The 23460-nt window shown below is 43.6% G+C and overlaps 1 protein-coding gene across 17 annotated transcripts in view; it reads left to right on the forward strand.

The window, feature by feature from the left end:
* Positions 1 to 23460, forward strand: part of Pkp4 (plakophilin 4) — a 202555-nt gene that overhangs the window by 45094 nt on the left and 134001 nt on the right. For 9 of the 17 annotated variants that reach the window (XM_032903335.1, XM_032903336.1, XM_032903325.1 and 6 more), the window contains exon 2: positions 21053 to 21189. The exons of 1 other annotated variant lie outside the window; for it this stretch is intronic. In XM_032903335.1, coding sequence (XP_032759226.1) covers positions 21058 to 21189 — 132 coding nt within the window. In that variant the 5' untranslated portion in view covers positions 21053 to 21057. Of the gene's footprint in view, positions 1 to 21052; positions 21190 to 23460 lie in introns of those variants that run through there. 7 more of the 17 variants (XM_032903338.1, XM_032903332.1, XM_032903339.1 and 4 more) reach the window with 2 other exon arrangements.

Here is a 23460-nt window from a genome sequence, read left to right on the forward strand (position 1 = left end):
TTGTGGAGATGAGACATCCTTCATCACCCTCTACCACATCTATAAGATAGGATTGCTCATTGTGCCTGGCACTTACAGACTAACTAGAATGGCTGTCCAGTTTTGGGAATATATCTCTGTGTTGTCCTTCCCTGGACTGGGGTTATAGATATAAACCTTTACTGTGTTCTCAGGAGTACAGATAACATCGGCCTGTTAGGTATTATTTCCATGTTCTTACAAATTCACAAGAATGTCCAGTTATTTGTTAGGAGAATTCCAAAATAACCAGTGTCTTAGAGTTCTATTGATATGGTAAAATACCACAGAAAAAAGTTTGGGTGGAAAGGATTTATTTCAGCTCACAGTTGCACATCACAGTTCATTGCTGAAGGAACTCAAGGCAGGAATCTGGAGACAGAAACTGAAGCAGAGGCCATGGAGGGTCACTGCCTACTGGATCACTTCTCAGAGCTTGCAGTCCTTTCTTACTACCCAGGACTACCTGTGCAGTGGTGCTACTCCATAAACCAAGTAAGGAAATGCACTGGACTTGCCTGAATGCCAGTCTTACGGAGGAGTTTTCTCAATTACACTTCCCTCTTCCCACATATGTCTCTAGTTGGTGACAAGTTGACAGAAAACTAGCCAGCACACTCACATAGCTTTAAAGTGGGACTTTCCAGCTATTTCTGTTCAGCGGGAAAACATTTGTAATATAACAGTTGCTGGGCGTGGTGGTGCACACCTTAAATCCTATCACTCTAGGTAGAGGCCAGTTTGGTCTTCTTTGTGAGCTTCAGGTCAGTGGAGTTACATAGTAAGACCCTGTCTTAAACGGAAAAGGAAAAGTTCATTGTGTGGGTCACTGGGAATGCTCCATTTACCTCCTCACAAGTTCAGTGATATCCTATCTTTGTTTTTGATGGTTGATCTGCTGATTAGGGCAGACAAGAGTCACCATAGATTGCCAAATTAGTTGTTTATGTTGGGCTTCACAACGACACTCACAGGAGAGAGGAGAAGAGTTTTGTTTTGGAGCAGAGGGAAGGGAAGCTCCACTCCTCTCCTGACACTGACCAGCGTGATATCACGGGCTCTGGGTCATTCAGTTGTAGACAGCTCCTGCTTGCTCCACCGGGACGTCTTAAGACTGTAGTGGATAGCTAGATAGCTTTTTTTTTACTTCATCTTTATTAACTTGAGTATTTCTTATTTACATTTTGATTGTTATTCCCCTTCTCGGTTTCCATGCCAACATCCCCCTAACCCCTCCCCCCCTTCTCTATGGGTGTTCCCCTCCCCATCCTCCCTCTATTACCGCCCTCCCAGTAGATAGCTTTTTAGCTTTGCCTAATATCTTGAGTAAGAAACATGCTCTAAGCAGACAGGTTCAAGGAGATTGAATGCAGCTTGTGGGCATGCTAGGTCTCCATATCTGGGAGAACACTTTTTATCTAGGAGTCTTACATAAAACTGAGCTCTGGGCCCCGTAGTTAGATGCATAGAATGCAGTGAGAAGCCATCATCAAAGTGTTACAGTTCACCTACCTCCTCATGCAGACTTCTAGGAAAGCAAAAAGCCCTAAATACACCTGAGCTTTGGGACAAGAGGAATCAGGAATCCTGGGTCAGATTTAACCCTGTACCATGGTGCCTAAAACTGCTATTGCTTTTGATAAACCAGCAAACTGTCTCCTCTCTATACATACTATTAGTTCTAAGGAAGGAAGTGAGGCCAGCATATGGTGACCAGTGCAGGGAAGGAGTGAGGCCTCAGGGGAACCCTCAGGTGGTATTCCACATCTGACTAAGGTAAGGGACACAGAGCTGGGGCAGGGCGCAGCAGGGCCTGGAGCAGCAATGGCAGATGAATTCAAGAGAGAGAGAAGCAAGCAAGCACTGTTCCTGAAAGTATAGGTGAGAAGGAAGAGGCTTGGCTTGATTCTGCTGCTCTTCTCTCCAGAGATACTCCTGAGAGACTTAGTAAATAAATGCACAGTGGCCCCACCTTCAGCCTGAACTTCCCCCCCCTCCCAGCTATATTATGAAGTGTGAGTTTTGAAAAGACTTCTTCTAAGAAGAAAGACCTTTAAGTTGGATGGGGGCAGACTTGCATTTGTTTCTGCAGTGTATTCTCCGCTGTAGCCAGAGAAGCCTGTCTTGGGCCCTGTAGATCAGCTGCACAGACTGACTGTGTACGGCCACTGTCCCGGCTCCCTGTCTCAGCTGCCTTCCACTACAGTGTGACATTGACCTTGGACGCCCTTCCGAGTGCTGGGAAGCTACTGTGACTGAGCTTGTACTGGTTGAATCCTGTAAGGGCAACCCTAAACATAGCTTCTCCCTTGTACATTTATGCCTATGCTTGTCTCGGTGCTGCAGAAACAGGTGTGAAGAAAATAAGGAAATGGGGAGAAATTGGGCATTTTGATATTCTTCAAGGAACTTCCCATTTCTAGAGTTGTTTTTTTCAGCTGTTACTTTGTTTACTCCTTAAAAGACTTGTTGCTGCCGTGTAATTTAGCCACAGGCATGTTTCCATATGTGTCTGGGATCTTCAGGCTTCTCAATTACATGTGTTTAGTCCCTGACCTTTTTTGGCAATAGAATATCTACTGGGTTTAATATATTTTCTTGGTTTGGGGTTTTTGTTTTTACATCTTGAGTAATTCTTCAAATTTTATTCTTCTGCCTGTTTATTTTTAATCTTTGAGAAAAACTTTATGCATTTGGAATAGTCCGTTACCCTGAAGGGAGTATGAACGGACTTTGTGGAAGACCTTGTCCCCTTAGCTAGCATGTGTCCATGAAATTTTGCCAAGGAGCCTCCATAGGTGTAATTTCACCTTACATGATCTTAGGGCAAATGAACCAGTTGACTGCAGTTAAAATGGCTGGTTTTTCCCTGAGTAAACTTCATCAGAAGTGGTTAAGAGCAGAAGTGTAGGTGTTTTCTGAAAGCGCAGTGTCTTTTTCTGTTATTCTTCACCATTGCACTCCTTTAGAAGGCATGCTCTTGTGCATTTGCACCCCTGCTTCAGAATAGCCCTGTGGGGTAGCAGTGCTGGGAAGAGGGCAGCAATGGCCCTGGTCAGCTTCACACCCGTCCACTGATGCTCTTCTGTGTTTCTTTCATGTTTTGGCTTTGAAGCCAAAGTCACTTTGACATTTTACACTTTGTTAAATTATTGTTAAATTATTGCATATTATTTAGTGGACAGTATATTGATCTATGAATGGCTACTATAAATTTCTGTTTCTTGACACAATCAAGTCTAGAGGTAAGTGCACTGTTTCGCAGTGTTTCTCTTTAAGGCTTGACTACTGTTTAGATGGGAGTAGGGTGGCCTTTTCCTTTTGTGGTTGGTGGTTTTTTGGGTTTTGTTGTTCGTTTTGTTTTGTTTTGTTTTGTTTTGTTTGAAATTGGGGTTCTCTGTGTAGTCTTGGCCACCTTAGACCTTGGTTGCCTCGAACTCAGAGAGATTCGTCTACTGCCTCTACCTTGTGCTTGGAATAAAGGCAAGTGTCACCATTGCCTTGGTTTCTTTAAGATGTAGTTTTAGTAGACGCATGGCCTCTGTTAGTAAAGATGAAACCAGGTGATTTAGCTGTAACAATGGTGAAGGTCAACTGAGTACCACAGAACCGGGACTCCCACCGCTGCCACAGGAGCGCCCCACCGAACGCTGACATGTTTGACTTGGCACGTTGCCAGCTCCATCTTTATCTCCCCATTTTGGAAAACTGCTCCTTGAGAAATCATTGCAGGTTGACAGGGGTATAGACTTTGGTTTTTTATGAGCATTTTAGCCCCGAGACTAAGGGCTTGTAAGCGTTGAAAATGAAGATGAAGATGCCAGTGAGGGAAAGTTAGAAGCAATTCCTAGTTCCTGAGGGCAATTCTAGCATGGAATTGCACCAGCTTATAATTGATGTGTAGGTAGGAGACTGGTGCTGAGAGATCCAGCTGCTCTCAGTGGGGTATGACTCAGACAGAGAAAGCCATTAGCCTGTAAACCGAACAGATTGCCTTTCAGTTCCTTTTCTGCCCCATCAAAGCACCAGCTTGCTCCACTTTCACCAAATGTAAATTAAATGCCTTATTTATTATGGTAACTCTGGTGTTCAAGTTATATATGTTGCTGTACTTCTTATGAGTTGCGAGCATGCATACTTCCGTGAGAATCAGAGGTACTTTACACAGTCTAATTCTGAGGCTGAGTGAGCATCTCAAGTTTACACTATTTCTATTATCTTAATTATGGAGAGGCTTTGATGTGGCTTGGAAGATCATCTAGCATGCGTATGATTTTGCTTCATATCATTAGGGTTCTAGATATTCATTCATTTACTCACCCATTCACTTTTAATTTAGCTTTTTAATTGATTTGTTGTGAATTACACTTCATGTGCCCCAATTCCACTCATCTCTCATCTCCCTATGTTTCATATTTGCCCTCTGCCCTTGCAAACCACCACCGCCGCCACTCCCCACTCCCCACCCCTGCAAAGAAAAAAACAAAACAAAAATCTCTCCATGGAAGCTCTCGTGTATCACAGTGTGACACACAGTATACCCATTTGCCCACACTTCTTTACTTGTGAATGTTTATTGCAATGAGTCATGGATTTGGTTTGAGGCCTCCTGGCTCTGCTACACCATCAATACAGGATCCTCAACCAGGCTCCTCTCAGATAACCAGTTGTTGCCCTGTGTCATGGAGATTCTGCAGCCTTTGATCTGTAAGACTGCCCCCTTCAAAAATACCAGCAGTTCATAGCTGCAGTAGATGCTAGGCTGGGCCAACCTGAGGCCCTGGACCTGGGCCTGGGTGGTAGCTGAGCTGGTCCACCTGCCAGCTCTCCTGCACTCACACCACTAGGGTGAGCTCCCTAACACTGCCCGGGCAGCACACACAGTGCCATAGCCAGCAAGGGACAGAGCCAGCACTCCTGCTTTCACAGCCTTAGGCTGGCTCACACACAACTCTCTCAACCAGAACCAGGTCTACTGTGCTGCCTGGGCCTGTTCTCCCAAGTGCTATAGCCAGTGAGAGACAGGGATGGCTCTCCTGCCTGCTACCGATGGGGGTGGGGGTGAGGGTGGGGAGCATCTCTAACCCACCCATGCCACTGCATGGCAGACAAGTGGCAGAGCACTAAGTATTTATTGTCATTTATTTACACTCTAATTTCATGTTACTTGTGCATGTTTCACCTTTTAGAGAGAGCATTAGTTAGAGTTCTTCAGTATTTAAAGGAAATGTCTACTTGTCAGTGAACTTTAAATTATAGTTGTCAAATCTTCCTATTAATGAACACCCCTCCCCTCAAGAATTAAAATGGCACAAAAGTAATATGGGGCCTTCGTAATCTTAAAGTCAAAACATTTTGTGAGACTTGATTATGTCACATTAATTTATAACTTGTAATGATAAATTATGAATTTGTAATAAATCAGTTTACTAGACTAAAATTTTTGCACACAGTAAGTCAAGTATTAGGCAAAAATTTAAAAGTAATAAAATTATGAGATGTAAATATATTTAAACCTTTGAAGCATTTTACTGTATTTTCAGACTAACCAGGTGCTCCTTTTGATTTCTGCATTAAATCAGGGTACGGACATATTTTCATTGGTTGAAATTAATGAAGTCTTGATGAAGTAACTTAGTCCGTTCATCCCCTGCTCATCCTGGTCAGGGGTGTTTTAGTATAGAGACCTACTCCGGGCTCTGTTCCTCTAGCTCATTGCATCGTTGCTAGGATGGCTCTGATCGGCAGGGTTGTGTTACAGTAGATCACTGTGCAGATGAAAATGTAGCAAGACTGGTGTGGCTCCATTGGGCCATGGGCTGCATTACGTCCTGCTAATCAAATGCAGCTTCCTTGACTTGTGGTTATTTCCCTGAATTCTTCCCGTAAGAAACTCGAAGCTTCTACCTAAAAGGAGACAAGTTGCTCAACTAGAATAATCAAAGGTGAAATCTGATTCTTTCCGACATTTTTAGTGCCAAGCAGTGAACAAAAGGCTTCTTCAAGGCAGCACATTGTTCGGTGGTTCTGTGTGAGAGCAGCCCAATGTATTAAACACTTTCCCATGGCTGACAGTGGAGTGCCAGTTTCTGTTTTCGGTTCCTCGAATAGTAAAGCCTGTTCTGTCAGCAGCCATTTCATTAAATGCCTCAGCACAAGTGTTAGACAGAGACACAGGAGACAGGGATCCTGTCTGAGGCTTAAGTCTGAGTAGATGAAAAACTCGAAGAGCAGAGGCAAATGTGTGAAGATGAACAATGTGTGTTGGTGAGAGGCAGACGGTGTCGGTTGGATAAGACATCCACCACGAAACTAAAAGCATTTGGTTTTTTTTTGGTGGCCTGGAGGATAAGTTCTTAAGCAGGACCGGTTTATGGAATGTGTACAGGAGGAAGAAATGGCTCAGTGACGCAGCTGACACTCAGTCTGGAATTACTCTGTGGGCAGCCTCGTGCCGCCATCTGAAGGGTGCCAGGGAGAACAGGCCTACCTGGCGTGGCTGTGCTGAAAGAGCTGTGTCTACGCGAGCCCTCCACCTTGGACACAGGGAGATGCAGGGAATTCTTTCCATGTTCGACGGTTTTTGCCTTGGATTACTTTGGTGGTCTCCACACTGCATGCAGGCCTCATAACTCTCTCCTTTCTTCTCCCTCCTTTTGTCCTGGCTCTTGTCTTTCCAGCAGCACCAAGATCAAATCCGGCCCTTGCACAAGGTAAGCATGAGCTCCCAAGTGCCCCCTATCCAGCTTTCCCATGCCGTTCTTTAAACTGCAGCTCAATTACTCTTATTCAAAAGATCACACAGGGCCAAGGAAGGCTCTGTGAGCCACAGTCAGGCGATGCAGCAGGGAGCACACAGGCCTTCAGACCCTGCGGCGTCTGCTGGGACCCTGTGACCAGTGGGCACCTCCTTCCTTCCCCACCGCCCTGCGTTTCAGTGCACATTGTAGTATGCTGACTAAAAAGGTACTTTTCATTAATTTAGGGTTGGCTATTTTATTTGAATGCTGTAACTTCAAAACAATGTTATGTCTTTTAGAAGAAATGTACCTGTCAGCTGACTGACTGAAATTCCTTCTGGCAAGAGGGAACAGGTTATATGTGAGAAAGAGGAAGAAATGACATGGAGGGCAGCAAGTTGAAAAAAAAAATACTTTCCAAACAAAACATTTTTGTTTTCTGTCTTATTTTCCCAGAAGCGTTGGCACAAAAGTAGTCATCTCATCCTCAGGCATATCTTGAATGTTTAGGAAAAAACATCTCAGGAAATCATATGTAGTCCCAGCTAAAGTCAGTGGCATTGAAGTCAGGAAAGAATGGCCTAAGTTATAACTTAGTTTTAATGATTGTTCCAGTGTACATAGCGTAGAGAAGATGTTTCTGGTCCTCAGTGCAGGTTTGTAAACAGTCTTACGCTTGTCCTGTTGCATACACGTTGTACAGGCCAGAACCACCCCTACTGCATTTTGATGAGGACAAGCATTCTGTTAAAATGTACTAAATGGGGATAATGTACAAATGTGGTTTCCTTTCATCATATATAAAATAGAGAGCTCTCCCTAGGCATAGTGGCCCAAGCCTTTAATCCCAGCACTTGGGAGGCAGAGGCAGAGGCGGAGGCGGAGGCGGAGGCGGAGGCGGAGGCGGAGGCGGAGGCGGAGGCGGAGGCGGAGGCGGAGGCGGAGGCGGAGGCAGATAGATCTCTGTGAGTTCAAGGCCAGCCTGGTCTACATAGTGAGTTCTAGGACAGTTAGGGTTACAAAGTCAGACTATGTCTTGCAAACAATTTTTAGCTTTGAAGTTGTACTTCTCATAAAATTTAATTAGATGTTATTCTATTAAAGCAAAGTTAAAAAGATAGGAGTGAAATTCTAAACATAAGATACCATTCTGCAAAAAGATGATTCAAGCCAATGAGCTGAGCAAGAATCACGTTTCTTTAGTGCATTTGTGGTAGCACTGTGCTAAGTGAGCACAGCCATTATGGGCTGGGTGTCGAGGCCCCTGAGACTGGTGGTGTATATACACTGCTCAAAGGCTGCTGCTGTCTGCGTCCAGGTTCTGACAAACCTTGGTGTGCCTAGGCACTTTCTCTGTCTGCTGTTGCTTTGTACATTTTGAGTATTTATGTTCTTTACCGCACTGAACTCCAGTGTGAGTTCAGTTGTTCATGGCTGCTGAGCTTTTTGTACTTGATAGTTTTAGGGAGTTCTATCAATTTCTAAATTTGAGTGGGCATCCTGAAGAGGGCTTCCCCTGATGCCTTTCCAAGAACAGTTAGACGTATCAGCAAAGCCCACCTGAACCCACAGTGCCGAAGCTGATATCACTTACAGTTCTGAGACCTGGGAGTGATTTAGAAGTCCATGGTCTTCTGATCACTATATTGCTTGAGCATCAGGTACCCTAGGGATCAAGGGAGCCATCACCTTAGTGAACCTAGTCTCTTGTTGCAGTGGAGAAGGTCAGGAGAACTCGCAGGACCACCCCTTTAATGCATTTAAGCACAGGGATCTTTCTTGTCATCTCTTGTTTCTCCAGATAGGATGAAAACCCAAGATTTTTTTTTCTCGTATGCTAACTTCCCATTCCATTCTCCCATTCTGATGGCAGCCATACACAGTGGATGGTAGCTGGCTTCTGATTTGGTTGAGATGGTGTAGTCTATTCCTTTAGTCTAGTTTTACGGTGTGTGGGCCTCCTGAGGAGAAGATCCATTGACATGTCCCAGACTGCCCTTATTTTTACCGATTTTTCTATTTTCCCGCCCGTCTCTGGCACCAGGATGCTTTCTGTAAGGATGTTGGTGCAGACGGTGATAACAGCTGTGCATGTGTTTGTGCTCTTCTCTCGTTCTCTTAGACAAGAAACGAACTATAGCCACCATCTTGTCTCCAGGGACTCAGTGTAGGAAGGACACAGTAACTTTCCTGGGGCAGGCTTCGGCTCTCCCATCAACCTGCTTTCTAGCCACAGTCACTGTTCAATGTTCACAGGCCTGCCCGGCTTTTCTCCTGCCCCTCCCATGATGATGCTGTTTGGCTTTTACTCTCCCAGTTTCTCCTGGGTCTGACCTACTTGGAGGTCACATTGACACATTCCATCAGGTACTGGAACACATACATAACCTCGTCTCAGCACCCAGACTCATCCTTGGCTGCCCAAGAGTGAGTGATTCATGTCTTCCTTTGTTCACTTGCTTCCTTCGTCTTCTCATCTCCAGAGCTGCCTTCCTGGCTCCTCCTCTTCCTGCTCCACCAAATTTAGACCCAGCTCTCTCTTCATTTAACACAGGGAGGCTCACACCTCTGTTCTTCCAGTGCTCTCAGCTTCAGATGACCTTTCTGCATCACACCACACTGGTCTCCTCCCTTCCTGCTGTCTGCTGTGTGTCTGTACATCTTTATCATTGCATTTTTCTCACTATCTCTTCCTTTCCTCCCTGCTAGCCCAGGGGCTCTCCAACGTCTTACTGTTGTGACGCCTCGCACGGTGTGGCATTTCCATGCAGACATAAATGTGCTGCCATTCTTTCCCTGTGCCAGCAGGACAGATAGACGCGTGCTTACGGAACACTTCTCTGCTTCAGTCTGTTTCCCAGGAGCTGGGAATACAGCCGTGAGTCCTGCCCTCAGGACCCACAGTGCGTCACTGGGAAATAATTGCCATTGAGCCTGTTGCTCGCTAGGAGCATCAAAGTCACAGACATTATGTCTAAAAGGCTGATGTTTTCTCCTGTGCTTTTTTAAAAAAAGTATTTGTCGAGGTTAAATGTGAGCATGTACTTGGCTCCTTGCTAGCTGCCATTAAGCATGCAAACTAAAACCAAGTGGTAGAGACCAAAAGCTGCCATGGTTCCTCCGATTCAGCTGAAGACAGCACAGGAAGCCAAGGCGTCATCATTGTCACAGTAGACTGCTTTTTCCCTTTTTGTTTCTTTTCTTTTTTTTTTTTTTTTCCTTTGGAGTTTTTACTCCCAAGAGCTACTTTAAAAGCTGTAAATTATTAAAAGCATCATTATTTAAATCATACTTATTAAAAGAGACATTAAATGTATGTGTAATTAATATTTGATGATTCTCCAGTTCAAATCTGTCAGCCCTCCTTTGCAACCTGTACATGTACTGAAGTGCCTCTCAGATTGCCATCTGCCTCGGACTGGACATGTTAAAGCAGGTCGTGATGCATCCCAGCTGGGGAGTTGATCTGCTCAAACACAGTAATGTCTGCTGTATACCTAGCCTAATCCACGTGAATGTGCATGAAAAAAGAGTTAAGACTTGAATCAGCCTGGGTCAGACTGCATTCTTTTTCTAGAAAATCATTCATTCCTACAGTTAAAAACTGAACTTTCAAAACCATAGGACCCATCTTATAGCCAAAACACAAATTCACACTTCATTCTCTTGGCAGGAACCTTTATTATTAATTTTAAAAATGTAACTTCTTTGCCATTATTAGTGCACTGTGTTAATTTACTTTCTGTTACTGAGATAGACACAATGACCAAAAACAACTTGGGGAGGAAAGTCTATCTCAGCCTAGGAGTCTCACTTGATACTCTTATCATCAGAGGAAGTCGGGGTGGGAACTCCTAGCAGGCACTGAAGCAGAGGCCGGGAGAAGGACTGCTCACTGGCTTGCCCCTCAGCCTGCTTTCTTACCCACTCCACGGTCACTAACCTAGGGGTGGCACCACCCACAGTGAGCTGGGCCCTTCCACATGAGTCTTCAATCAAGAAAATGCCCAATAAACTTTGTACAGGCAATCCCATGGAGGCATTTTCTCAATTAAGATGCCTTCTTCCCAGATGACCCTAGTGTGTGTCAACTTGACATAAAAACCAGCATACAGTACATAATTGCTGTTTTTACTTTAATATGCTGCCCACACTGGAAGGTCGGATTCAGATTTTAGTTGTGAAGTATGAAGCACTGTTTCCTTCTAATGGCATTAACTCATTACTGACCATGAATATTATGTAGAAGGATTTCCCGGCATATGTTCCCCAGGCTCAGAGGGTTCACAGGAGCCCTCAAGAGAAAGTGGGGGGTCTGTGGCAAATCAGGGTTGAGGGCTTGGGGTTGGATTTGGTGGTAGAGCCCCCGTCTTGGACACTCACATTTAGTCCCAAGCATGAGGGGGTGAGGAGTCGCAGGATTAAGTTGATTTTGATTCTTCGTGGTCTTCATCATGCCGCATGCTGATGGCTCTGAGACACCGAGCGCCAGTTCCCATACACACAGGAAGTCTGCGGCAGTCGCAGCACTGTGCGTGTCTCACACATGGCAAGGGGCTGCCTGTGCCGTGGGCTGCGGTCATCACGTGGGCTAGCAGAGTTTGGAGCTGCCCACGTGCTCCCCGGCTTCGCTCACTCGAGCAGCTAGCGCTGAGATGATTCACATGTGGAGAATTTTAAATTGAACCTTTAAATTAAAAATGAATTAATTTGTGACAAATTGAAGTTCAGTGCAGAATACTGGAACCTCAGGCAGGACACAAAAGGCCAGTCAGGTAGTCTGTGAGGAAAGAAAAGCCAGTGTCATCAGTTAAGAAGACAATCGCTAAGGAGGATAAAAGATGTTACTGCATGACGTACTTTTTTTTTTTTTAACATTTTATAAGCCTGTATAATATTTATTAAGTGCTCAAGTTCTCAAATAAACAGTCTTTGTGTGTAATTGCCTTTAGTAATTCAGGCGCCGATCACTGTATTTCTCAATCCACTACTAGCTCCATTGGACTTTAATCTTGGCTAACACTGGAATTACATACGAAAGCTGATGAAGAACACAGATTGTGGAGCAGACTGAGTGTGATACGGCTTACTATGCCTTTAATTGCAAGTCACATGAGACAACAGTCGACGGAGATGGAGATTAGGAGGTCTAAATCTAAGGCAAAATTTTAAGCAAAAATGTTTATAAAATGAAAATCATAGGCGGGCCGTTTCCCACCTGAGCCCCATCACCACCTGCTGGCCATTGTGTGCTCCAAGTCCCCCATTTCCCCAAAGTGCACTTTTTTGTGGTGATTCACTAATTTGACTGGTATTGCCTTTTAGCCTGGGAATAGATTGATGGTCAGGGTCTTTATTACTTTTAATAATACCTACTCTATAGTATCACATGTAAAGTAGATCAGAAATGTAAATAAAGTGGTATTTTCAGAAAAAAAATCAGCACATAAAATGTTATTTTTAATCTTATGATATTTAAAACATGTAAATTATGTGTTATGGTCCTTGGTGGGTATTTGGTTTCTTCATCCTTACTGTGTGTACTGGGCTTACTTGCCTTTCTCAGCACTGCACCTTGGCAAGGAGGTTGCTCTGCAGGGCCTGGCTGGCTCCTCAGGCGGCTGCAGTCAGCTGTTGATTGGTCAGATCGTGAAGGTCTGAGGTGGACTGTCTTCCGCCTTCTTGCCTGGGATGGCTGGGATTGCTCCCTTCCTGGTGTCTGAACTTCCTCCCAGTTTGAAGGGAAGCTGCTGTTCGGCCTCCTCAGCTGTAGTCTCTGATAGTTCGCTGAGATGCAGCAGGGTGGGCTGAGTGCTGCCTCTCCTTAGAGCAGTGGTTCACAACCTTTCTAATATTGTGACCCTTCATCCTCAAGCTGTGCCAATTCCCAACCCCAGCTTATTTCCTTTGTTGCTTCAGTTATCAGTTGCGACGTAAATACCCGTGTTTTCTGATGGTCTTAGGTGACCCCTGCAAAAGGGTCACAGCTCCTCAAGGGGTTGAGACCCACGGGTTGAGAATCACTGCCTTAGAGGCTCATCCCTGTCAGTCAGCACAGCCTTACTTCGTCGTCTTATTGCTCCTTTCTGTGTGGCTACCACAGAGAACTTGAATATTCTGAGATTTCGTTTTACTGAATCCTGTGTCACTTAGTACTATTTCTTTTGTTCTAAATTTTTCTCCATTGTATTTGATTTGGTGACAGAACTCTCTTTAAAGATTGTTCTGAGTTCTCGTATTCTGTAAAATGCCGTAATTTTAGCAGAGCATAATGGTGCACATATGTAATCTCAGTACTTAGGAGGCCGAGGCAAGAGGCCTCCATGGCCAAAGCTCCTCACCTTTGAACAAAGCTTTGACTTGATGAGTTTGCGGCCGACCTGGATGGCAGAGTGATGCCTTCCCTAAAACATACGAAGAACCTCCCCTTGTTGCCTGCATAGCAGCTGCTGATAGTTGTAAGCTTTCTCGGGTTTGCTGTAACTGAGAACCAGTTATGGCCAAACTGATTCTTGCTTCTTGTTTTCGTTTTTCTTTCTTGCCTCTGAAATAATATTTGGGTCTGTCCTAATCCCCGGGGTTCTTGGAATTTTGTGATCTCATCATGAACAACCCTCAGATAACATTTTGCTCTTCATTCTTTTAACCTGAGTTCCTTCATTATAACCTGTAGCTTTATTTTGTTCAGCACCCCTGCCCCCCCCTTCTCTCTCTCTCTTCACACAAATGAGCACTGAGAGCATTAGTGTCGCCTGCCCTTCGTCACTGCCTTCTGTTTGGGGACATTGCTCTTCCTGGGCTGCAGCAGCAGAGGCTTCCTGTCCGGTTCACTGCTTTGGTGTATGGCAGTGCTTGGGCACTCCTGCAGCACGTGCCCCCCTGAATGTCCCCTCCTCCTGGCCCTCCAAGCTCTGCCCTCAGGGCCAGCTGTCTGCCAGGCCCTCAGTCTTCAGTGTTCCCACCACATGCCCAGCCTGTCTCTACTGTGTCCCCTGGCTGCTTTACCATAGACCTGAACCCAGTATCTTTCTGAGGTTTTGGCACACTGGTGACATTTTTGAAATTTCTAGACCTGACTAGGTTTCTTAAAATTAAAAAGAAAAGAAAAGAAAAGAAAAGAAAATGCCTCTTTGCTATCTCGTCAAGCTGTGAGCCAGAAGAGGAAGTCTGTGCTCCTCCACCTCTCAGTCCACTCATCCCAGAGTTCAACTGGACTCAGGATCTGTGGATGGCCCCGTCTTGTCTCTGCGTACTTTGAATCCCAGACACCACTGGGCATTATTAAGGTTCCCTTTCCTCTCTCTTCCTCAGTATGGCATCTCTATATTACAATGAATCCAGCTCCTTTATTTAAAAAAAAGAAAAAAAAAATCCAAGCCCTGTAGTGCTTTCCAAAAGGAAGTGTCCTTTCCTCTTTGTTCTTCGTGAGAAGAAGAGTTGAAAATAGCTCAGTGTAAACTATGCTTATTAGGATCAATTCCTACTCCTTATGCTTATCAGGATCAATTCCTACTCCTTATGCTTATCAGGATCAATTCCTACTCCTTATGCTTATCAGGATAATTTCCTACTCCTTATGCTTATCAGGATCAATTCCTACTCCTTATGCTTATCAGGATAATTTCCTACTCCTTATGCTTATCAGGATCAATTCCTACTCCTTATGCTTATCAGGATCAATTCCTACTCCTTATGCTTATCAGGATCAATTCCTACTCCTTATGGGCAGTTGTGCAGTACTGTCATGTTGTTATGGGAGCTTGGTCTCCCATCCCACTGGACACAGCCCAGTGTCTGGACAGTGAAGTGAGCAATGCTCATTCTGTCACTAACTGTTTCTGTTTCTGAAATTGAAACAGTTATTGAGCAGTACAAGGCTTTGAGTAATATTTGTGACATGGGCCTCCTTTTTTATTAAAATAGTTAAAATGTATACATGTAGCAGTTAATCTAGGAGTGTTATTGTGTTGCTTATAATTTTGCTTTTATTCAGTGTTTCTGTTTATGGGTCATACCTAGTGTGGTAAGTTCTATTCTGTTAGTCTTTTCTCTTTGTGTTTCCATATATGGGGGGGGAATGTGTGCACAAGAATGTCAGAAGCCTGAAGCTGATGTCAGGAATCTTCCTTTATCACTTTTCTACCTTATACTTTGAGCCAAGATCTCTCAATAAATTCAGAGCTCGCTGCCAGCATAGCTAGCATTGCTACCCTGGCTAGCGTTACTGCTTCCGGGATAGCTCTGCTCTGTCTTCCGAGGTTGGAGTTGCAGTTGGGCCATCATGCTCACCTGGAGTTGGCCTGGGTTCCGGTGTCTGAACTCCAGTCCCTGTATTTACACAGCAAGCGACTGCACTTTCGACTGCTGAGCCAACTGCCAGCTCTAGCGTTAGTCTTTAACCTTCTTCATTTAACCTTTTTAAAAAGCCACTACAGGAGAATGCATAGGAAATAAATACAGTTAAAAGCCAGAGCATTCCATGCGATTAGTGCTGTAGCCAGGCCACTAGTGGAGAAGTTAGCCACGGATGGCTTTCCAGGCCCTCTGTGCCCAGGGAAACATCTGTTGCCGTCATGCTCTGGATGATCATCTCTTGCTACTCATCAGTGCATGACTATATTCTCTGAGAAATGCGGTCTTATTTTACATGCTGTACGTTTTGCAGAACTGGGTTTCTACTCTGTATTCTAGGTAAGTTTGTGTCCTGTAGGCACCGTAGTTGGGAGGGCATTTTGTTTTACAGAGTCGGGTTTGCAGGTTCAGTGAAGCGAGTCACATGCGCATACCATGATGTAATCGTTTACGCTACTGATACGGGTTATTGGGAATTTATGACTTTTTAAAAATACTAGATTATCTGTCCAGCTTCTTGGGGACAAGAGAGTGTCTCCCTAATTGAGAATGGGCTCACTAGAGAACGGGCCCTGCATGTAGGTCTCTCATTAGACGATGCCTACTGTATTGGAAATGGCTGACTCACTCACGTGTTCAACAATGGCAAATGATATTTACCCTCCCGCCTCCACCTTCGCCAAAGTTTGAAATTTAGTGTTTTGCTCTTGTGCAAGTTGTGTATTGATAGCATTATGTTGCATTATTAATTTGTATCTTTAGTTATTAATAGAATTGAGCGTTTCACTATTGGCCATCTAGATAGCACTCTTCGCAAGGCCTTATTGGAGTCTTTGCTTAAACATCTTGCAGGGATCTTCTGATCATAAAGTAAATAAATCACAACCTCTCACTGTGCATAGACTCTTCTCTAGGATCACTACACTACTTGGCATGTGCCTCCATGCTGTACAGTTTCTCACCATACGAACATATTTTAGGGTGAGCTGTGATTAGAGGGTTAGCATTTCTCCTCTAATCCTTTCTTAAACATTGCAGCTTTCGATACTGCCTCTACTTCCGAGGATTTTAAAACTGTGACTGAGTAGTTGGTCTAGAACTTTAGACTCTAGCATAGATAACATATGGTCCCGAAGATGTTCAACTCAGTAGGTACACTCTCAGTTTCCTAGGGCTGGGCTTGCTTCTGCAATGTTCCCCCAGTTTCATTATAAACAAAGCAAAGAGATGCTTTCACTTACTGTCTAGTATTAATGATTTTTCTTAGTTTTACTGTGTCTCTTATTCTGGTTTCACTTTAAATGTTTTTATCACCTGTGTCATTAGTGTCTTTATATATTTGAATCATATTTAAATGTTCACATTGTTTTTTTAGCTTAAATTACCTTAATTTGTTCTTAAACATCATTATTTTATCTTAAGAACTTTTAAGTAAATATATTTTGGTTCTTGTCAATATGTTTTCCTGAGTGTTCTAAATGAAGTCAGAAAATATATTTTATATTCCGTACTTCTATCTCAGAAAAGAAGGAAAGATGTAGAGTCCACCATTTTAGTAGTTTGGTGAAAAAAACTATACTTATATTTGGATTAAAAGTTTTTAAAATGCAATTAGAAGAGAATAAAGATAAACATTGAGTTAATGTCCCAGCTTAAACATTTAGTAGAGATGATTTTGTGATTTATCTGTCATATATGGAATTATGTTTACAGGGCCATAAACTGCCTATATGTTTTATAAACTACAAAGAAAAACCTCAGCCCATCACACTAGAATATATGAGAGCTGCCAATATGAGTACAAAGAAAAGCCCACTAATCAGTTCAGTGTGGGGTACAGAATCCTCAGAAACACATGTAACTCAGAACCCTCAGTTTCTCAGTAATCTTTGTCTTTGCTAAATCATACCTTGAAAACCCATAATTACTCATCTGCTTCCCAACAAATGTCGTAGGAGGCTCAAAGGGGCAGAGTCCAACAATGGAACCTGCAACCTCATGAGGCAGCTCACCTGGAATCCCTGAACTGCACTTCGAGACAGGAAGAGCACCGGATGCAGGCTGCTGTTCCCTCAGCACAAGCCTGGCTCCCTGGCCTCCACCTTCTCCTAAAAGAGGAAGTGTAGTGCAGTTGATAGTGTCTGAAGATTCATGAGGGGCTTTATAACAACTGGGGATGTGGAAGTCAGTCTGTGTCAGCTTTTGTTTCCTGCGTCTACTGTAACACCTCCAGCCAACACTCCTGCTGAGTTTCCCATATTTGGACCACAGTTCAGAAGGAATGATCTTCCAGAGCGATGTGATGGCTATTCAGATCCTAAGTGTAGAAGTAGAGTGATACACTTCTGTTACAAAGACATGTTTAATGTAGCTCTCGGGGTTGTCACCTAGAGCTTTTAGCCTTGTGTGTCCATAGCAGCCCTTCAGAGGGTCAGAGGATCTGCTTGTCTGCACAGGCCTTAGCTTTCTTGGGTTAGCCTTCTTTTTTGTCCTTGTTTCACTGAGATCTGCTCTCTTTCGTCTGAGAAATTTTGAGTCTATAAGGTGCAAAACCAACACAGTTCATCATCACCCTTCCTATGACTGGGAGTAACAGCAGAGCCCTTTATGTCCCAAGGAACCTGAAGCAGGGGAGGGGAGTGGGAGCCATATGCCCATTAGACCCCCTCCAATCTTCTTAAATTCCGAATCAATGTAGCTTAAGATTCCCTTGGCTTTTGGGCTGCTCACTCTTGGACCTAGAGCATCTACATATCTGCCCCGCATGCTGCTGAGCTGACGTCATGTGGGACCTTGCGTTTGCTTATTCTGTTGTTTTTATCTCATGAAAGGCAGCTCATTAATGCAACTGAATAATACTTCTCTTGCTTGTATTCTAGTTTTGTTATTTGGTAAATTCACTGTTTGTCCTTCTTACTGAAGATTTTGAACATGCCCTCCATATTATCTATATTGTTGGTGAAGGTTTTGGTTAGTATTAGGTCAAGTTCAGAACTCTGGCATAACATTAGAATCCTCTATAGATTGATTTATTTCATTCAGGTATTTATAGATTGTTCAAGTCAGCAGTTGCCCTTGTTTCAGCCCCATTTCTATGTTAATTATAGTATCATAAGGGACTTTTAATATTGTGCCTGCCTCACTAGAATTGAGATACACTGCATTTCCATGGTTACACTGCCGAAGAAAGAAATTTGACTGTGACTTCCTTGGTGCACCTCTTCTTAGTTCACCAAAATCATTCTTGCATAACATTCTTTGAAGAATCACACCCAGCATCTTGTCTCTGTCTTGTTTGTAATGTGAGGAATCTACCTTCTCTTTTCTAAAAATGTAGGCATGGCATTCACTCCTTCCATTTCCTGGCACGATGTTTTCCTTCTCCACGTTTCTTTGGAAAGCCCCTAGGATGGTTCAGTGTTCTCAGGTCGCAGTGATCACTCGGCTCTAGGACCTTGCGCCCACTGAGGATGACTCGGCTTGCTGCTGCACTGTCTCTTACGTTTGTGTGTTCACAGAGGAAAGTGTATTAGCATTCTGTGACCATAGTCATTATGAATGCTTACCTCTGGACTTGGCAAAAGGAGGAATCAGCTTTTGTGTTTAGCTTTACTTAGCTTTATTTCCAACTCATTAATGGATCTGTGATTGTAAAAGTGATTCAAAAATACACATCTTACTGTGAGGTTCCTTTTGGGTTATAGTGCTTGAGGATAGGTACAGAGAGAAGGCTCAGTGTCTCCACTCTCCACCCTGTAGCTGTACATCACATCCTGGTTATTGAGGAATCGAAAGAAAATAGCCCGCTAGTGACCGTTACTCCTGCATCGTAGCAGTTTCCTCCATAAGCGTGCTCTTTGCACCTCTGCTACTTCAGTGTTGTGTCACTGTTTGCCGCTTTTAGACTTTGCCTTCTCTGATTCATAGCTTGCCGAATCCGAGAGATGATGAGCTATGACTGCCTTCCTCCACCTCCTCCCACCCTCCCGCATGTGAGTGAGCACCCTTGTGCTCTCAGGATGCCCATCATGCTCCAGTAAGCCTGGGAGGCTATGCGCACCAAAACAAACATTAGTAAACAAAGTACAGTGCACTCCCTGACATACGGTGACTGGATTTGGTATCTGTCTTTAAACGCAGTGTGTCCTTTGCATAACAGAGTGGATGCTCTGCTCCTTTTCTAGACTCCCTTTTGCTTGATGACTTCTTCATCCTTTCCTTCCGACACATTGGCTGTTTCTTATTACACTCTTGACATTTAGATTGCTTGGGTGTTGGCACTGTTTGTTTCACTGTTGCATGGTAACAGTTTTGCTCTTCCCAGCCATCTGTTAATTTTAAGGTGTGGATTTCTGTCCTCCACAATGGCCACAATACTTTCATCCCACTACTTGCCTTGACTGCCTCATTGGGCTGCATAGTGTTTTTCCCTCAGTAGACCTGTTGGTGTTATCTTTGATAAGCACTTGGTAAAAATAGAACTCCAGCAGCTAGTATTTTGAATGTGCTTTACACCTCAATAAACACATTATAAAAGATAAAGATGGCTGGCCGTAAAAACCGCGGAATTGTGTGGTATAAATATTAGTGTGTCCATTTTTATCAGTGAAGAATGTGAGGCTTTGTCTTGCTGCTTCCAGGTTTTGATCCTAGACTCACTTGATCCGAGAATGAAGCCCCTCCTACCAGTCCCACAGGAGGAGATTGGCTTGTAGATTAGAGTCCACCCAGGGCTTATGCTCTGTGAGACCAAGAGCTCACCTCCAGAGCAGGTGCGAGAGTCTCCTGAGCAAGGCTTCACCTTGGGAAGACACAGATGCTCCCTCCCATCAGACCCACGCCCGTCGCCTGTGCCTGTGAGTATGTCCAGCAGAGACCCAGCGGTCAGGATAGAGTAGAGGAAGATAGTGTTTGGCATGGGAGCCTTCCCTTTTATGTAGAGTATTGTTTGGGGAAGAGCAGCTGGTTTGGAAGTTAAGGGAATGGAAAAAAATTCCTAGATCAAAGGATACACATGAACACCGTAGGAGTTAATTTGTTAGAAACTGAAGTAAAAGTTCGGAGTAGTATTTAGAATTAACCATGGAGAATGTTGGCAAAAATACAATGTTTGCTGCCTCTGTGTAAGGGCAATAATAGCACATTTAAATGGACATGGTCTTCTGGCATTCTAGGATTTATTTAGTGGCATTTGCCCAATGACAAGAAGTGAGAGAAATCAAAAAGGTGTCATTTGTATATTTTATTCAACAGGGATTACTTAAGCATTAATTACATATGTAAAGCATTAGTCTTATGATAAAATCATCTTTCAATATACTTCTGTATTATCAAAGTGTTTGTAATACACACTTATACATTTTGCTATTCTCTAAGTGTGTAGAACGTCTGTGGGAGGTTACTAAGTCTTCTTGGGAACACAGTAGAGTTGTCTCAGGAGACGTCTGCCGCTAGGAACCTGTTCTGTAGCTGCAGATCCAAGTGATCAGATTACTTGAAAGAAACTAAGCTCTGAGAGTCCCACCACGGGGGTCCTGGTTGTAAGTTATTAGGGCTCAAAACTTGTTTTCAAAACCATAGACTTCATTTGTTAACTTTCAAGCTTTTCTTGAGTTTCAAATTTCTTTTTTAAACCTATTGTCTAAGCTTCTACAATCAATAAAGTATTTTCCTGTCAATTCATGTTTGTAGATGTCTTTTGTGTACATACTTCCTGGAAAATTGAGACATTTAAAGAGCCCTCCTCCAGCCCTTTTAATGTCATTTTTCTACAATGATTTTTAAATATTATCAAGTATGTATTATTTTGCTATTAAACTTATGATCATTCTATAGCCAGCCACTGTAGTTCTTAGGAATCATCTACAGTGGGACTCAGCAGCAAATCCCAGCCCCTGAGAGGCTCAGGAAGCAGTGTTAACCCTTTGCCTGCTTGATTGCAGGAGGAATGCCCGCCCCTGAACAGGCCTCACTGGTGGAGGAGGGGCAACCACAGACCCACCAGGAAGCTGTCTCCACTGGCCCAGGCATGGAACCCGAGACCACAGCCACCACTATTCTAGCTTCCGTGAAGGAGCAGGTACACCCTTTCATTGACGTTTGCGATGACATTTCTTCAATGCCTTTACAAATTAATCTTTGGATGTGTTTTCAATCTGTCTAACGTCCTTGACGCCTTCACGTTTTCTAATTATAAGGTGTGTACATCCCTGAGTACATTGGGATGACTGGCATGTAGAGCTGCTCCAGCTGCCAGTCAGAATCGGGACATGCAGGACACTTGTGCGTCTGCAAGTAAGGACAACCTTGATGGTGCTCGGTGTCTGTCGCCCACATTGCCGAGTGTGTGCATGCGCGCAGAGCTGTGTACGGCGTCTTTCACAGTGCTGATGTCCATCAGGACTCTGGCCTGTACTGTCAATACGCTTAGTATTTTAACATAGCTATTAGGGTTGTCTCTGTGGATGGGCGGGAGGGGTAAAAGCTGTATTTGTATGTTTGTCTCAATCCGAGTAATTCATTTTGTGAGCTAATGTTGTAAAATTTGTCACACTGTGCCTATTCGCTCCCCGTGTTTGTTTATCTTTAAAGCACTGATGCTCTGTCTGTTAACCAAGTGACCCTCAAAGTTAGGTCTTAACCGTAGTGCTTAGGGAAACTGGAGCTCTCAGATTTAATTTTTAAGATTTAAAGGCTTAATAAGGCACATGTAAATGTCTCCTCTAGGAACCGTTTTCTTCCTGCCTCCAAAAAAATGCATGTGCCCTCCGTGAAGGTTATTCTGCTCAAGTCATGTACTAATTCTTTTTTATTTTTTTTTAATTTACTATTACTGGTTATTTTTTATACTGAGAGAAACAGGTTAAATGTGATAGTGTTTTCCAAACTCAGCATCTGTGGCCCACACAACTAATGGAGACAACTGAAGGAGGAACCGTTAGCTTCTCATTACTTCACCATTTGCCTTAGCAGGATCTCTCTATACCTGACTTTAGGCTAAGTTTTTAAGAAAACCAGTTTAGGAAATTACTCAAATACCAGTGTGATTATTTTCCTTATTGAATTTGGCAGTTCAGAAACAGTACAAACATGTTTGAAGGCTGTTGCTACAGCTCAAGGTAGGGTGTTTGCTTTCCATGCGCAATACTCTAAGTTCAATCCCCAATGCCACAAAAACATTAAGACAGGAGGTGTCAGGAATGTCAGACTGCTTCCATTTACTCTTGACTGTAGCTCCCAGGGCCATTAAGTGAGGAGAAATGGCTGTTGCCTGGAGCCCCCAGTAGCTGTCAGAATCTGACGGAAGGAGCAGTAAGGTGATGTGCCATAGTGCTTACTTACACTGTTCTGATGAAGCATTGATAAACTGATCTAAATGCCCAGAACTGACTGGAAACTGAAAGCCATGTACACTAAACACAGCAGCAGAGACACTGCGTTTACCCCTTCACGCTAGAGAGCCAGCGAGGTCCCTGGGGAAACCTGCTGTGATGTTCCACTGTGGAATTCTGGGGTAGCCTGAGACTATGTTAGAATTTGACCTTTTGGTGCTACATTGTATTCGAATGAATATTTTGTGTGATATTGCAAGGATTCCAATTTCTCCAGGCAGCAAAGTATAGTACGTGCTGCTTATTAAAAGGATCATCATATGTCATCCAGATAATTTAGTTATTTAGAAGACACACTCTATCTTTATTTCTTTTCATGTCCTGAGGAGTCTGAGTTCATTAATACACATTTGTAGTTTCTGTACAGTTTCTTTTCAAACTTGTCAGTGCTCAGCACTCAGGATTTCAGTCATTCACCCCAGAGAATTCTGTCTTCTGAGTTAAGACACATGCCTGCTTTTTAAACAGCTAAGTACAACTTCCAGAAGATTTCTCCGAACTCTGCAGCACATACTTGAGTAAGGCTTCATGACTCTCTAATGAAATATGCCACTTTCTGTTGTCAGCCCTATGGGATAGGGCATAGGAGAGCGAAACATGACTAAGTAATGCTGGTTACCTTCTAACTCTGAGATCAGTGTTAAACTACTGGTCGGAGCGACACTCTTAGCCTACGTTACACACCAGGGAAATGATTACTGCTGATAATGTTGGGCATTGAAGACCAGCATTCTTAGAAGGCATTGAAGCACTTAGCATCGATGCTTTGCCCTGGTCCTAGTTGAGGATGATGAAGTCAGCCCTGCTGTTCTCCACAGATGGACCTGGTTTGATGGCAGCAACATCTCAGTAAGGGCCTTGTGCTGGGCACAGAAGGAAGTTGGGTAGACAGTTCTGTTTTCTATCTTTGTTTCTCTGCTTGCTATGTCATTTTGAGGGTTTTGTTGTTTTGTTTATTT

Source organism: Rattus rattus, chromosome 5 (assembly GCF_011064425.1).
Source record: "Rattus rattus isolate New Zealand chromosome 5, Rrattus_CSIRO_v1, whole genome shotgun sequence".
NCBI classification, from domain to species: domain Eukaryota; kingdom Metazoa; phylum Chordata; class Mammalia; order Rodentia; family Muridae; genus Rattus; species Rattus rattus.